General features: G+C 36.9%; 1 protein-coding gene across 3 annotated transcripts in view; it reads right to left on the bottom strand.

Annotated features, from left to right (window-relative positions):
- LOC127654861 (disco-interacting protein 2 homolog A-like) overlaps nucleotides 1–16153 on the bottom strand; it is a 201834-nt gene that overhangs the window by 47977 nt on the left and 137704 nt on the right. For all 3 annotated transcript variants that reach the window (XM_052142367.1, XM_052142366.1, XM_052142364.1), the window contains exons 5-6: nucleotides 5889–6134; nucleotides 3630–3761 (exon numbers count right to left, since the gene is read on the bottom strand). In XM_052142367.1, the coding sequence (XP_051998327.1) occupies nucleotides 3630–3761; nucleotides 5889–6134 (378 nt within the window). The remainder of the gene's footprint in view (nucleotides 1–3629; nucleotides 3762–5888; nucleotides 6135–16153) is intronic.

A 16153-nucleotide genomic window follows, 5' to 3' on the forward strand; every position in this document is an offset into this window, starting at 1 on the left:
TGAAGAATTTCCTAACTGACTTCAGTTACTCAAGTAATTCACGTAATAGTAGTAATGTATGTATTATGCATTTATTTAATTTCCAAAATACAATGATTGAGCCTGTGAATGTAAAACCCGGTATATTGCTTATGTACTCTAGTTATTTGTGTCTACAGCCTATTTTTGTAAATAATTACACATTGTGGCAGGGCGGAGGGCGGGCCGGGTCGTGATTCTACACACCCGGTCCCGTATACATAATTCATGTATTATTATTTTATGATGCATCTCGTTATTTAGTAAAACATCTAATTGATTAGTAGTTAAATCAAATATTTACACCAATAGTTTCCACCTATCACAGTAATAACACAGAGAAAATTATACTGCCAAATTTAGTGTTATCAATTTAAACTCAAAATTCAAAGCTGGTTTGTAACAGTTTACATAGAATCACCCATTAAATGTTTCTTTTCAGGTAGATGTGTACGCCTTCACACAATACACATGGAACAGTATCTTGCACGAAACCATATACATTCAGACAAAACATGGCGAATTTATCATTTAATTAGTCTGTAAATGGCTGGATGTGAATCCATAGAGAGCTGCGATGCGTCATGTATATATGCATGATTGAGAAGCTCGCTGACATTCTATTGTCAAGAGACACCTGAGCCACACACCGCTGATCTCTTTCTGCATCACGCACACATGGCAGATTTCACTCTAGGACCCAATGAAGCCATTTATAAATGTACAAAAGAGTTGATTCTAGTAACTTAGGTCTATAGCATGTTTTCACTCAAATGTTTCTATCTTCCTAGCACGATTGCACAGAAGAGTAAAACCACACTTCTCAAAAAGTTGTGCAATTTAAGGTATCATATGTGTCTAACAGCATAAACAGTGCAGGATTAATTACGCCCAGATGTTTAATACTAGGGTTAGGGGTTTGTTCAAATAACAACAAATAAATATATTAATCATTATTAATAGCTAAACAAGCACTTTGGATCAACGCAAACACGTGCTAGACATTTCTAGACATCCAGTTCATTAGATAATTAAAAAAAATTATCAATTTTCAAAATTAATAATAATTTATTATAATAAAGTCATATGACTGCTAAAACAAAACAAAACCAAAAATTAAATGGCAATCAAAAAGACAACAAAAGACACATTAGGATTCAATCTTCTGTTTCCTATTATCATAATTTAAAAAACTGACACGGTGGACACTGTTTAACGCATAGGTCACAGCTGGGACACAGATGCACAGAGACACCAGGGGGAGGGGCACATTGAAATAAATGTGTATAAATACCCTCTGTGGCCTCACCATCTCCCCTGTCAGAGCCTGGAGAAGACAGAGTGTGAATGAACGTGAATGTCCACTGCATCAAACTGCTTATGAATAGTCTGTGACTTACAAAACAAGCATGACCTAACCAAATATGAATTCTTCTAACAAATAATACACCATAGGAACTGCTACAAGAGAGGACAAGGATGAAGGTTAATCATGAGGCTGGTGTATTTCTTTGTGATGTGCATGTGTGATGTTTAAATCTATGTCTTAAAGGCACAGTACACCTAAAATCAGTCACCATCTAAACACCCTCAAGTCACAGACTTTTCCCAAGTGGAAGACAAAGAAGTGGAAGACTTCTACTCTTCTACATACATTAACAAAAGATTCCCAGCTTCACTGGTTCTCACATGTCTTGTCGAGGCATCAGGTTTGAATGTGTGGCAGCATAAATGAGATCATGATTGAGAACAAGAAGTGTTTATGCAACATGAGAGTAGATGATGATGGAATTTTCATTGTTGGGTTAACACTTCCTTTAATGAGATCATGCTGATAATGACATGCTATCTGTGTGGAACAAGCAGGAACAAACTCTAAGCAGCCTAAAAATATGCTATTCAATTCTAGCAATGTGCACTAAAAGTCCATCTTCATTAGCTCTGTTCCAAAACCTAGCAAGCTGCCTACCTGTCTACACGTGTTGCATCAACGCATTGATTCTGCAGGCTGAGTTCACACCTTTCATTCACACTTAAATTTTCCTCCACCGAAAACACAACACCGAAAGACAATTTTCTCTAGTAGCCTACAGAAAACTTTGGAAAAGGTTTTCAACTGAAAATGTATTAGTGTGGATGTGGGCTAAGATAACTTGTTTCAGCAGGCAACTTCACATGTATCATTCGTGGAAAAGCAATCACATTATGTACTGCAACAAACTCATATCTATGTAAAGTATCTGATGTCGAGAAAATTATTTTCATAAAGTACCAAAAAAATTATACTTAATTATGCAATTTAATTAGAATGAATAATTTTACCCAATATTTGTGTGACACGTATTTTTAGTAGGTCTATCAATCGATTACATTTTTTATCAAATTAATTAATAATTGATATTTACTGTGAAAGGCCCCTAAATAAAGATTATTTAGTATATAATAATTAAAATAATTTTAAATATAACATATAATAATAAATATTACAATTCAGATCATTTAAATACAACACATCATATACATTATTATTATATTACCAAAAACAAAAAACATCCAGTGAACGGCAGTTCTGCGGACGGAAACGCTTTGTTGATTAGAGAGTTCAACGGTGAATGGCTAGACTGGTTCGAGCTGATATTACATCTATTATTGGAGCTTACACTTTAAGCATTTCTACAATACAAAAAGTGGCTTAAAAGTCAAAATATTGTTTGTTTTATTTCCATTTTCATTGAACACAATCCAATTATTGCAATACTTCCCTCTGCACTTTTTTAATTATTGGTCTACGTCCTCATGCTTTTGAAGCATCTCACTTTGATGCCGTCGTGTTTCACTAGTTTTCAGCATCTCTAGTCAGAAGCGTTGTGTTTTTAGAATGCTGGGTTAAGTTAAAGCTAGTTTGAAACGATGATAAATGCCTCTCGAGATCCCTAAATTCTGTTGTGCTCAGCTATCATTGAGCGCAAGAATACATCATCTGTGGAAGGCTGTGCTGCCTCTTGCTCTTGTTGAATTGACAAGGTGTGTTGCCTGTAAAGCAGAAACGCTGCCTGCCCCATAATGCCACATCAAGGTGGCACATCAAGCTTGAATTTGTCAGATGGTAGGAACATTCCTTATTACAAAATGTATGTGTTAATTTTTTAACGCATAATTTTTCATTTCATTAATTGCAATAAATTAACGTGTTACATGGACAGCCCTAATTTTTATGCTTTTTAGAGCATCATGTCTAAAGCTTAACTACTTGCTAACGCTAAACTAATCTTCAATTTAATTGCTTCACAAGAGTAATATTATTTGTGTGGTGTGCTGATTTGCTGCCTAAGTAGAGCATTCAAAACAAGTTATGAGGTTCCATTTCAGTTATGGAATTCAGTTATCTTCATAAGAAGGCAGCTACATATGTAGGCAGTAGTCAGCGACATTGCTCACAAGGTTTTGGAACAAAGCTAGTAATACTGTGTCAAATGTTAAACATATTCTGACAACACAAAATCAGTTTGAATCTCTGGCATGTAGGCTTGATGTTCTCTGTTTCTTACAGGTGTCACAGAAAGATGCTCTGTTGTCATGGCGACAGGAGGCTGAAACTTTAGGGGACTCACCGTCAGCGGTCTCCATGACACCGGTGTGTGTGTATCCACGTGGAATCCCTCGCACTGATGCCACATGTGGACGCTCCGCATGCACAGAGTGCACCGACAGGCCTGTCACATCTGGGGGGGCGCTGTGGTTGTCTGTCATGAGGTACAGCAAAGTACAGTGGATGGATTTGGGATTAAACTCACAATAAACAATGCGATTAAATAATATATTAAGACATTGTGTGAAATTTGGTGTGGGTTAGTGGGACAGTGGGTGGACTGCACAGCAATTACAAAGTTAAAATGGTCAATCCCTCCAATATAAAGTGGTAAGAAACAAAAAAATGTTTCCCAATTCACATACAATCCATCTTAAATGCTGTCTGAGATACTATTATATTATTATTATGGCCAGACTCTCACATGGCCAAAAATAAAAGTACAGTATGTCCCAAAATGGCATCTCTCCCCAAATTAGTATGCAGCTATGCTTACAATTTCTATCACAACACACTGTGTAGCTCCATCCACATTGAAATCTCATTGGTCCAAAATTCAACTTCACATAGCTATATATCAACCCTTAAAGCTCAGATGGGCCCACAAGAAAAAAAATAGTAAAAATATTAATAACAACAGTCTTGACCAACACAAAATAGGTATAATTTTAATGTTTATAAGCTGTACTTTACAATGCATGTAGGTATTATGACCAAAACTGAACAAGCACTTTGAAACTTTCAGACAAATCAGACGTGTTCCATTTTGATAATTTATGAAAATTATGTAGTGTCATGGAATGATTAACCTATTGGATTGGGTTCAGACCGGTGCAAAATATCATCCATATATGGGCAGAGAGACATGTGATTGGTGACTGTTACATATGGCCAACAGGAGATGGCACCAAGAATGTGACACAGACTCAATGATGACTCAAATGGCACAGAATGAAACTCAAAATCATGTCTGCATGCTATGCAAACCTTTAGTCATTGTTGTGTTTTCATGTGTAATTATTTCTTATGTATAATTATTATGTTTTATTAGTTTGAAAAGGCTTTTGGACAATTGGAGATGTTTTTATAAATTAGTATAAATAATTTTTGTAATGATATAACTTCTGATTGCTATGTTTAATCAACACAAACTTTTACTCAATTAAAGTTGGGAACAAAACAACAGCAGTTTTTCGGAGGGGGGGGGGGGGGTTTTGTGATTTTTGAGCATTTTTCTTAGGCTGAGAGTCTCAGAATTTATTACAATCTATATCATTAACAAATTTGAAGAGATACCAAATACTTGACTCTCCTTGTTTTTTTTTTGTTTTTAGTTTTGTCAAGTTATATGCCTTTAATTTTGGGTATGCCATTGAAACAGGAAATCTTCAAAAACACCATCACAGCTTAAAGGGTTAAACATCAAATATGCTATGATCGGCTCTGATTTTGTCACTTTACTCTATATTTCGCTTTAAGTGTGGACTTGACACTGGAAAATTGTCGCATTGCGCCTGGTTCGGACACTTCTTAAGACCCTATCATCTCTCTAACTAATTATATAGGATGTTTATTATTTCTTCTTATTCCAAAGGCCCAACAGAAGAGCTTTATATGCCTATAAAATCAAATTTCCATGCTATTAATCAAAAGGCTGTTTTGCATTTCATCTTCGCTCTTACGCTTTGGTTTGTCTGGCAGGCATTTTTAGAACAGTGCACCCACAGAGCGCCTCTGACACTGTGGGAAATCTGCGGTTGTTTACAGTCAGCACCCAAAATACTGATAGTGGCCTTCAAGGACAGAAAGAAAGAAAGAAAGAAAGAAAGAAAGAAAGAAAGAAAGAAAGAAAGAAAGAAAGAAAAAGAGTGCGAGAAAGAGGAGGAGAGGGCAAAAATGAGGGGAATACAAATATTTTATAAGCAGATCTCTGATAACAGAAATTATAGCATAGCTAAGTGTCTCACTTGTCATGGAAAATGAACATTCTATTATCATTTATTCACCCTCATGTCATTCCAAACCCAAATGATTTTCTGTCTTCCGTGGAATGCAAAATAGTTTGGAACTTCCCATTTAATGCACCCTGTTTACGACACCAGCATCCAAACAAAACATATACTGGTCTTTTTAGGCAGGGCACAGCATATAGCTGAGGACTAACCTGCATGTAATCATGGAAAGACACGTACATAAGGCAAACTATGAAAGCAGAAATGTGAGGCCTACAAGAATGTCAATTCTGCAGATCTAGAGTGGGGTTAGGCAGAGTAGTGGTTACCTAGCTGGGTGTGTGCCATGAGGTCGGCCAGTACTGTAGCGGCTGAGGCAGAGGTGGTGTTTGTGGCGTGGTGGTTTCTCCCTCCAGGGTGGGAAGAGGTAGAGGATGCAGATGATGATGTGGACGAGCCCTGGATGACTCTGTTAAACCAGTGCTCTACGCTAGGGTGGGCCTGATAAGGAGACGAGGAGGCAATCTGTCCCTGCCGGCGCAGCGAGCCCTCGTCTTCTGATGCGGAGGAGGTGTCTGTAAAGTCAAAAACAGGAGGATTCAGAAATGGTTAGGAGACAACCTCAATAAATGAGATGTCTGATGGGGCAGTCTTACTTGATGAAATATAATTTTGCCATTTGAAAAATTAAAAACAGCATGTTGGGGGGGCCTGGGTAGCTCAGCAAGTAAAGATGCTGACTACCACACTTGGAGTCGCAAGTTCGAATCCAGGGCATAATGAGTGACTGCAGTCAGGCTTCCTAAGCAACCAATTGGCCCGGTTGCTAGGGTGGGTAGAGTCACGTTGGGGGTAACCTCCTTGTGGTCACTATAATGTGGTTCTCACTCTCTGTGGGGTGCGTGGTGAGTTGTGCGTGGATGCCACGGAGAATAGTGAGAGCCTCAACATGCGCTACATTTCCGCAGGAACACACTCAACAAGTCACTTGATAAGATACGTGGATTGATGGTTTCAGACGTGGAGGCAACTGAGATTTGTCCTCCAACCCCTGGATTGAGGCGAGTCACTATGCCACCACGAGGACTTAGAGTACAATGGGAATTGGGCATGACAAATTGGGGAGAAAAGGGGAAAAAAAAATAAAATAAATAAAATAGCACATTTGTGTTATCAGTGATTTATTAAATAAAGAAGTAGTAGGATTTAAACCATTTTTTATTTTGTTTTGCTTTTGCTGAATATTGTTGAAAAGGCCTGTTGACGATAATACTATAATGCCTACTCTTAAAGACCCCATGAAATCAAAATAATTTGAGTTTTAGTTTTAGTCCATGTCTGTTAGCCTTGAGGATAATCTAAATGCTCCTGTCCTTTTAAAAGTTGACTAAATTAACTTTTAACAGATAGACACATTAAAAATACCACCTGCCACTGATTACCAAATAATAAATCATGGTGTAGAAAACAAAAATTTGTTTGTCAATCCTTTCTTTTTCATTTCATTCACCAAAGACTGACAGTTTTCAATTAGTTTCACATGTTTTACACATGCTGCAGACCATGAAAAATATTAAAATACTTCACAGGAAAGGCTGCACTTTTTTTAATTAAATGTGATTCAATATGATTAAAATATAACATCGACACAAATATACAGCAGCTACTTTAAGTATTGAGACACTTAAAGGAACGGTTTTCCCAAAAAAACACCATCATGCCATCCCAGATGTGTATGACTTTCTTTCTTCTGCCGAATAGAAACAAAGATTTTTAGAAAAATATTTCAGCTCTGTAGGTCCATACAGTGCAAGTTAACAGGGTCCAAAACTTTGACGCTCAAAAAAGCAAAAATAGTCAGCAAAAAAGTAATCCATAGGACTCCAGTGGATAAATCTATATCTTGCCCACTAGGTGGCAATATACACGAAGATGCGAATCGCTAAAAACAAAAGAAGAACTCTCAAATGAGAAGAGCGCTTAGGAGGGCTATTTGAAAGTGGAGATTTATGGTAAAATAGACCTAAAAATAGATCTGTTTCTCATCCACACATGTCATATAATTTTTGATGACATAAATTTAACCAAAATTGATTATTTATATGCTGCTTTAATGTGCTTTTTCGAGCTCCAAAGTTTTGGACCCCATTCACTCACATTGTATGGACCTACAGAGCTGAAATATTCTTCTAAAAATCTTCATTTGTGTTTTGCAGAAGAGAGAAAATCATACACATTTGGGAAGACATGAGAGCGAGTAAATTATGAGAGAATTTTCAATTACTGGGTGAACTATCCTGTGGCAGTGTGGAGGGCGGGGTCGGGTCGGGATTCCATACACCCGGCCCCTAATCAGTCTTTTCAAGCCTCCGAGAGGGATAAAGGCTGACCGGAGATGGCAGTGCAACAGAGAGAGAGATTTGCTGGCAGCTGTCAGACACCTGTGTGTATGTTTGTCTTTTTTGTGTATTTTTAAATATTATTTATACTGACAAGCCGGTTCTCGCCACCTCCTTTCCACTGAACTATGTTACATAATCCTTTAAGCCGCACATATCACAATATCAAAACAAGTGGCAGCTGCACACAAATGCAGCTTAAGCTTCACTTTTATAAGCCATTTTTGCAATTACAATTCAAGCAACTGGTGTCAAGGTGATTTTTATGGATGTATGAAGTCACATTCACACAGGTAAATGTGTTCAAGTAGTTTTGTCTTCATTTAACAGCATATCTATTGTTTAATCATTCAAAACCTAAAAAACTTAACTTAATATTGTGAAATCTTTTTTTTATAGTAAATGTCACTTGATTTGATATTTTGTTATTTAATGCAATGACATTAAATCAATGACTATCCAAATACTTTTTGAAGACACTGTATGTTAAAAAATCTTTATTATATAATCTGGCCCAAATTTGTATTATAAAATTGAGGAGGAGCAATATATGATCATTATGAAAGACAAAGATTTTTTGAGAACTGACGAGGGATAGGGTGAAAACCCCAAATGATGTCATGCTCATGTGGTCAGACATGAAGAGTGTGATTTTGCAGTTATGGTAACACACATGACTCCAGTTTCCCTACTATATTTTCCCTATTATAAATAAATTACACAAGTTATTCCATACAAAATAAAAGATGACCACAATAAACTATTAAAATACATCTTATTACAAAACCATCTGTGCTAGCTCATCACTTCTTATGAATGTAGTGATCTTTAAAGTGTGTTTTGGAATGTTTTTTACATTTTGTAGAAAGAATCCAGTGAGTTCACAGTCTATTAACTCTAATAGGAAAGTAAACTGATGATCATTAGGCATTTAGCCCAAAGATATGGTGTTTGGATCTAGTTAATTTCCTTAATATTTCTTGTTTTCTGTCAGGTGTGCACAAGGATCAACATGTCGTCGCTGTGTAATGTTAAGAAAATAACTATAAACTGTCATACATGTATGCAAGGAAGACAAGACCAATCACAATTCAGTATCCAAATAAGTTTAAGGAAAAAAACAGCAATCCAAATTCCAGAGAGCCCTCCAAAACCACCAGATATCTACCCCATTTCCCCACAAACAAGTCCAATTTTTCCAGTCTTCTAGATGACCCTTCCTCAAAAGCTGCCATCCTTCCCATCTCCGAGCACCACTCCTGAAATGGGGGAGAGCCAGTCGACCTCCATCCCCTTAAAACTATCAGTCTGGCAATCATGACACTGGTTAGAACCCAACTCTTTATGTGTCTATTCTCTACATTGATGAACACCCCAAAATACAGAGTCTAGGGACAAATGAAACCCAAGTACCCATCACACACAAAACTCTGAACCTCTGAATTCTTGGATCTTAACACACCACCAAAAGACATGGGTTGTGTCTCCATCCTCTGATTGGCATCGCCAGCAGGTGGGTGTGTCTTTAAGATCAAGCCTATACAAGCTAGAGGGGGGTCAAATAGAAACTATGTACAATTTTGAATAGCTAAAGGTGCACCATTGCATCTCTAGATGCAGACTTGAAATTTTTTAGAATCCCAGCCCACACTTCCTCATCCAATACCAAGTTTAAAAGCTCGATCCCCAGACTCTGAATTAGCAGGGAGTAATACACTGATGCCTCATGACCTTTTCCAAAAGCAGTAATCACCACTCCCAGAGTGTCTGCCCCTTTAGGGGGGTGTATGCTACTCCTAAATATAATACAGAGCAGGTGGCGCAGCTGTAAATACCTACAAAACTGATCTGGGAATCCCAAAATGCTGAACCAAAATTTCAAAGGATCTCAACACTCTGCTCTCATATATTGTTGCCCACCTTTGTCAATCAGTCTATGTAACTTACTGAAATGTAATCTGGGATGTTTACCATTCCAAATGAAAGACTTCACTATGCTATCAAATTGCTTGAAATAAGAGAGGGGGACATCTACAGGGAGAGATTTTAGCAGGTAGTTGAATTTTGGAATACAATACATTTTAATAACATTAACCTTCCCAATCATAGATAAATGCAATGAAGCCCACCTGCCCACATCACTCGAAAAACGTTTTATCAAAGGGTCAACTAAATCACAAAAATTTCTGGGAATAAAATACCCAAATACTTAATGCCCTGTTTGTGCCACTGAAAGGTGCCCAGATTAAAAGCCATTACTGGACAGTACACTGTCAGAGCCACAGCTTTGGATATAGACCAAATAAATCTGTAGCCCGAGAACTTAGAAAAGGAATTAATAATTCTGTTGAGGCAAGGCATAGATCTAGTAGGGTGAGATATGAATAATAAAATATCATCTGCTCAAAGCAAAAGCTTATGCGCCACATCTCCCGCCATTCACTCATAGAAAATCATCCTCCTTTCTTATCATGACTGCTAATGGTTCCAGGGAAAGATAGAACAATAATGGGGAAAGAGGACAACCCTGCCGGTTGGCCCTATCCAGAGTAAAATAATCCGAAATTAATCCATTTGTTTGTACCGCCGCTAACAGTATAAAGTAACTTAATCTATCCAATAAATGTATTACCAAACCCATACATTTGCAGAATCTTAAAAATAAAATCTCATTCTACCATATCAAATGCATTTTCAGCGTCATGTGAGATGGCAGCAACCGGAGTCTGATCATTCACCACTGACCACATGATATTTGTAACAAACCAGTGAGGATCTAGATGAAGTTTTTAATGGAAAAACAAAAGATGAACAGGGTAACTAAAAACACAGGGAACAAATGAAACATCCACGATGGGAAAACCAAAATATAAACAAGAGAAACATCCACAAAGGGCACGGGCAGGAACACAGTCAAGGACATACATTACATTTAACTACTGACCACGAATGATAAAACAATGGGGTTTAAATACACAAGGATAATGACACACAGGTGAAAACAATGAAGCTGGCAGTGATGAGGGCAGGGAATTATGGGAAGTGATGACAAGTGAGATACACAGGGCAGACAACAGGGAATCGTGACAATATTGATGAAATGCCTAATGTTATCAGAAGAACTACAGCCCCAAATAAACACCACCTGATCTATATAAGAGGTGTCATAACTTTATTTAATCGGGTAGCCAAAATTTGTGACAATATGTTAACGTCTAGTTGGATCAGGGAAATTGAATGGTAACTCTTACACTCACTTGGATCTTTGTCCTTTTTAAGAATCGGACTGATCATGGTTGGCTGGAAGCTTTCCATTCTTTAATGATTTTGTATAAACTTCTAACAAAAGTGGAGCCTATTCTGTAGCATAATACCTAAAAACTGAGCGGCAAAGACATCAGGCCCCGGAGACTTGCCTGTAGGCAAAGCCTTAATTACCTCACCAAGCTCCTCCAAGGTTACCTCAGAATCAAGATAATTTTTTTGCTCATTAGTCAGTTTAGGGAGTTCTAATGGTTCCACAATGTTTCTAATATCTTCATCAGTAGATGAAGACATGGAAATATAGGGATCAAGATAGAATTCTTTAAAAGCATTATGAATATCAATGGCTGAGTTAAATATTTTACCACAAGCAGATTTCACTAAAGGAATGGTAGAAAAAGACTCTCTCTGTTTTATATATCTAGCCAGATGTTTTCCTGCTATGTCCCCTGACTCAAAGTATGACTGTCTTGCTCTAAATAGCCAAAACCCAACCTTCGAAACAAAATAGTATTATACCTGTTTTTCAATCGGGTCAATTCTCTGAGGCCATCAGACAACATTTGGCACTTCAGCTCAGCCACAGCACTTTTAATATTCCCTTCCAACTCCACGAGTTCTTGTGCTTTGGATTTTTTGGTGAATGAGGCATACTCTATGATCCGGCCTCTAAGAACCACTTTAAGTGCTTCCAAATCCACACCCACAGAGGACACTGAGGACCAGTTAGTCTCCAAATAAACATTGATTTCAGCCTTTAACATTTGTTGGATTTAACATTGGATTTTGCAAAATGGATAAATTAAAGCGCCAACTATATGATTTCCTTTTCTCCATATGTGGCAACATCTCTAAACTAACCAGGGCATTATCTGAGACAACATTTTTTCCAATTGAGCAATCAACAACAGATGAAATGAGGGACTTAGAAATTTATAAAAACTATTGTAGAATAAATCTTATGGATTGATGAAAAAAATGTATAATCCCTATCAGATGGGTTCATAAGTCGCCAAATATCTGTAAGACCATGATTTAAAAACATTCTGTGAAATGTCAATGTTGCTCTAGGGGGCTTACACACTTTTGCTTCACTATGATCAAGGACTGAGTCCATCAAAAGATTAAAGTCTCCTCCCAATATTATATCATGAGTGGTGCCTGCGACTTGCAACATCCCTTCAAGATCTATAAGAAAGCCCTGACCATCAACGTTAGGTGCGTAAATATTAGTCAAAATAAAACTTTGTCCCTGAATTTCTGCTAAAACAACAATGACTGTAATTTATATTTAATCTGTTTTTAGATATATGAATTGTAGATGCTTACTTATTAGTGTAATGACTCCCCTGCTCTTACTTGAGCCAGCACAACAAGTTTAAGAAGAGAAATAACCTTCCTTCTTTTTATGGGGTTCCCCAACCCATTCACATTCCACGTGGAGAGAGACAATCCATTCATATTAACATTTGACATTTTTACATATTAAGAAAAATGTATTGTGTCAAAAATAAAATTATAAAGACCACATTCCAACATTAGTGCTACAATCAAACTCCAAACTTCCCCCTGAACCAAACAAACAGAAAAAAGAAAAACTGCGGACAACAGCGGCAACTGGCATCCATCACTCTAAATTCAAACAGTCCATGTACGCCTACGAGAGCCCCAGCGACAACATTGCCATCGGATTGCTCAAGTTCGGTGTTACACAACATAAGATAATCTATAAAGCAAACTCCAGCCAATAGGCAGAATTAACACAAAGAATGTGTAGATTCATCCACGTAACCGTCCCGAATGTGTGTTCATCCACAAAACGAACTCCAGCTGCTTGCGGTACCAGTACAAAAAAAAAAAAAACTCCAGATAATCTATCATTTCATGATATCCCCCACTCTTGTAAATACCTCAGTGGATTTTGTCTCCATGGCAGTGATCGATCGACGTATTACAGATTAATTAATTGCAAAAACTTTCAGAAAACAAAGAATAAAAATAGCATGCTTGAGGAATACCAAGACAGCAATGTAAAAATTACGTTTTTTTTGCCTCTTCAAAGTTCATTGTCTTTTTTTTTTATCTTCAAATAGCCACAATACACATACCATAGTATATGGCTAAAATAATTAAATAAAGGAAGGAAAAGACCCAAGGGAAATAAAAGATTGACTGACAAGGATTCTGCAGGTGGTAATAGATTCATTTAACATGAATTAAGCAATTAATCACCCGCAGGGAGCAATTATAATGGAGCGTGTCCAGCAAATTAGGACACAGACTCTGAGCAACAAACAGTCAAGCAGAAAATGTGAAAGACATTAGCTTAATGTGTCTTCCATAAAACAGCACACTTATGGAAGAAAAAAAACTGACTTACACTAAAGGGTGCCTGATAATTATTATTTATACTTTATTACACCCTGAAGTTCACAGATCTGACCGACAGTCATGAACCCAGATCGATATAACACCATTATAAATTTGGATTGAAATTAAACATTTGTTTTGAACATAGTTGTCTGATATTGTTCTTCAATGGCCGATGTTGATATCCAAAGACCTTGATCCCATATAATATTTATATAAATATACTGCACAAGACATTTATTCAATATTCATAAAAAATATTTGCAAAGACAAAATGTTTATTAGTTCTGTCTTCTAATGCAATCATTGCAATAAATAAAATTATGTTTTTAATGAACACCTAACACTGTGCTAACTCATCATGTTGGTGCTACTGATATGAATACAAAAAAATGTGTGACTTTTTTAGGAGAGGGATGATATTACTTTTTCGAAATGATCAGAATTACAATTTAATCATCTGGCCAATGCTGATTTTCTCAAAATGGCCAAACATTGGAAGATTAATCGGCTACACTTTTCACTAGGGATGTCATAAAATATCGATATAAAGATTATTGATTGGCACATTATTTTATCGATATATTTTTGAAGCATTGATATGTTAAAATTAGCCAATATTTAAATTAAAAGCCTATTTTGCGTGCCTTCCAACTCACTCAGTTGGCCTTCTGTTTAACAGTCTTGTGTGATAGAGTTGGGAGACCACAAGAGAGTCATTTAATGAAACCGGTCATGGTCAGGAAAGGGACTGATATCAAACACACACACACAAACACGCACAGGGAGCTGATGCAGTGCAGCAGATGGCAGTCCAAAGTTACAACGTTTTATGTACTTCTTCAAGAGTTAACAAAGTAACGTTGATGAGTTTGCAGGTGCAGGAAACTGGTGTAACTGCACAAACTGAACGATTCAAAATTGTGATGTTTATTATGCAATTTCTCAGTCTGGAGGAGGTCTTTCGTTCAAGCCACATAAGTCAAACCACATAACTAGATACTTGTAACTTAAAATACATTCACTTTACTGTGACTATAAGTTGCAGTAAAGTTCTTGACATGCGCAGTTTAGTTTGGTGTTTTTAAATTTCCTACTGAAACAGGAAGTGGTGGCGGGACATTTACAACAGCTTATATATATATATATATATATATATATATATATATATATATATAAAAATATATACACAGCACACACACACTCCCCTTTTCACCATGCTGAGAATCGATCTCAATACCAGCCCGCTTTTCCACTGACTTGAGAACCGAACAAAGATCTAACTGACAACAATAATAGCCAGCCCACAAACACAGCACATCAAGGTCTTTGTTTATGATGAGGCTGGAGGTGCAAGTCAATGCAAATTAGTAAGAAACAAGTGATTAACAATGTTTTGAATCACAATAAACTTAATATAAGAACACTTTAGTTTGGAGAATGGAACATGTTTTTTTAGAAGGAAACGGACAAAATTACACCTCTTCACTGCTTTGATGCCAGTCTCATTACAGGCTAAAAGGGTGGGGTTAAAACTGACTAAAAACATTTCCGAGCAGCCTCGCATACGTCAGCAGAGAAGAGTCAGTCATATCAGCACAACAGCAAGCTATGACTTTTTAATTAAAGATTTCATAGACAAAAACATTATATATATATATATATATATATATATATATATATATATATATATATATATATATATATATATATATATATATATATATATATGTATATATGTATATATATATATATATATACATTTATTATATATATATAAATGTATGCATGGATGAATCATTCACAATTAGACCAGTAACATGAATTAAGAAAACAAATAGTGGATGCCTGGGTAGCTCAGTGTGCAAAGAGACTGACTTCCACCCCTGGAGTCACGATTATGAATACAGGGTGTGCTGAGTGATTCCAGCCAGGCTCCATAAGCAACCAATTGGCCCGTTTGGTGAGTTCTGCATGGATGGCGTGAGCCTCCAAATGTTCTAAGTATCCATTGTAACGCACTTAGCAAGCCATGCGATAAGACGCATGGGCTGACAGAAGTGGATGCAACTGATACTTGTCCTCCACCACTAGGACTGAGGCGAGTAACTGCGCCACCACGAGGAATTAGAGAGTACTTTGAAATGGGTATGCCAATTTGGGGTGAAAATGGGATCAAAATAAAAAATAAATAAAACCTAAAAAATAATTAGGTTCAATTTATTAATTTAGTATAATTTACACTAGGGTGAAAAGAAAGCAGCAGACAGATTAATCTAATCAAAACTAAGCACATTATTGTGAGACATATTGTAATTATATTCTCACTCTATGTCCTCAGGCCTCTCCTGCAGTAACCTTGACACAGAAACACAGAGAGAGAGAGAGCGAGAGAGAGATAGAGATAGAGAGAGAGAGAGAGAGAGAGAGAGAGAGAGAGAGAGAGAGAGAGAGAGAGAGAGAGAGAGAGAGAGAGAATGGCCATGAAATAGAGTCATGGAAGAAGAGAAGTGATCAAAGAGGGAAATAGTGAATGACAAGGGAAAAGATGGAAGGAAATT

Source organism: Xyrauchen texanus, chromosome 14, assembly GCF_025860055.1.
Source record: "Xyrauchen texanus isolate HMW12.3.18 chromosome 14, RBS_HiC_50CHRs, whole genome shotgun sequence".
In the NCBI taxonomy this organism is placed as follows: Eukaryota; Metazoa; Chordata; class Actinopteri; order Cypriniformes; family Catostomidae; genus Xyrauchen; species Xyrauchen texanus.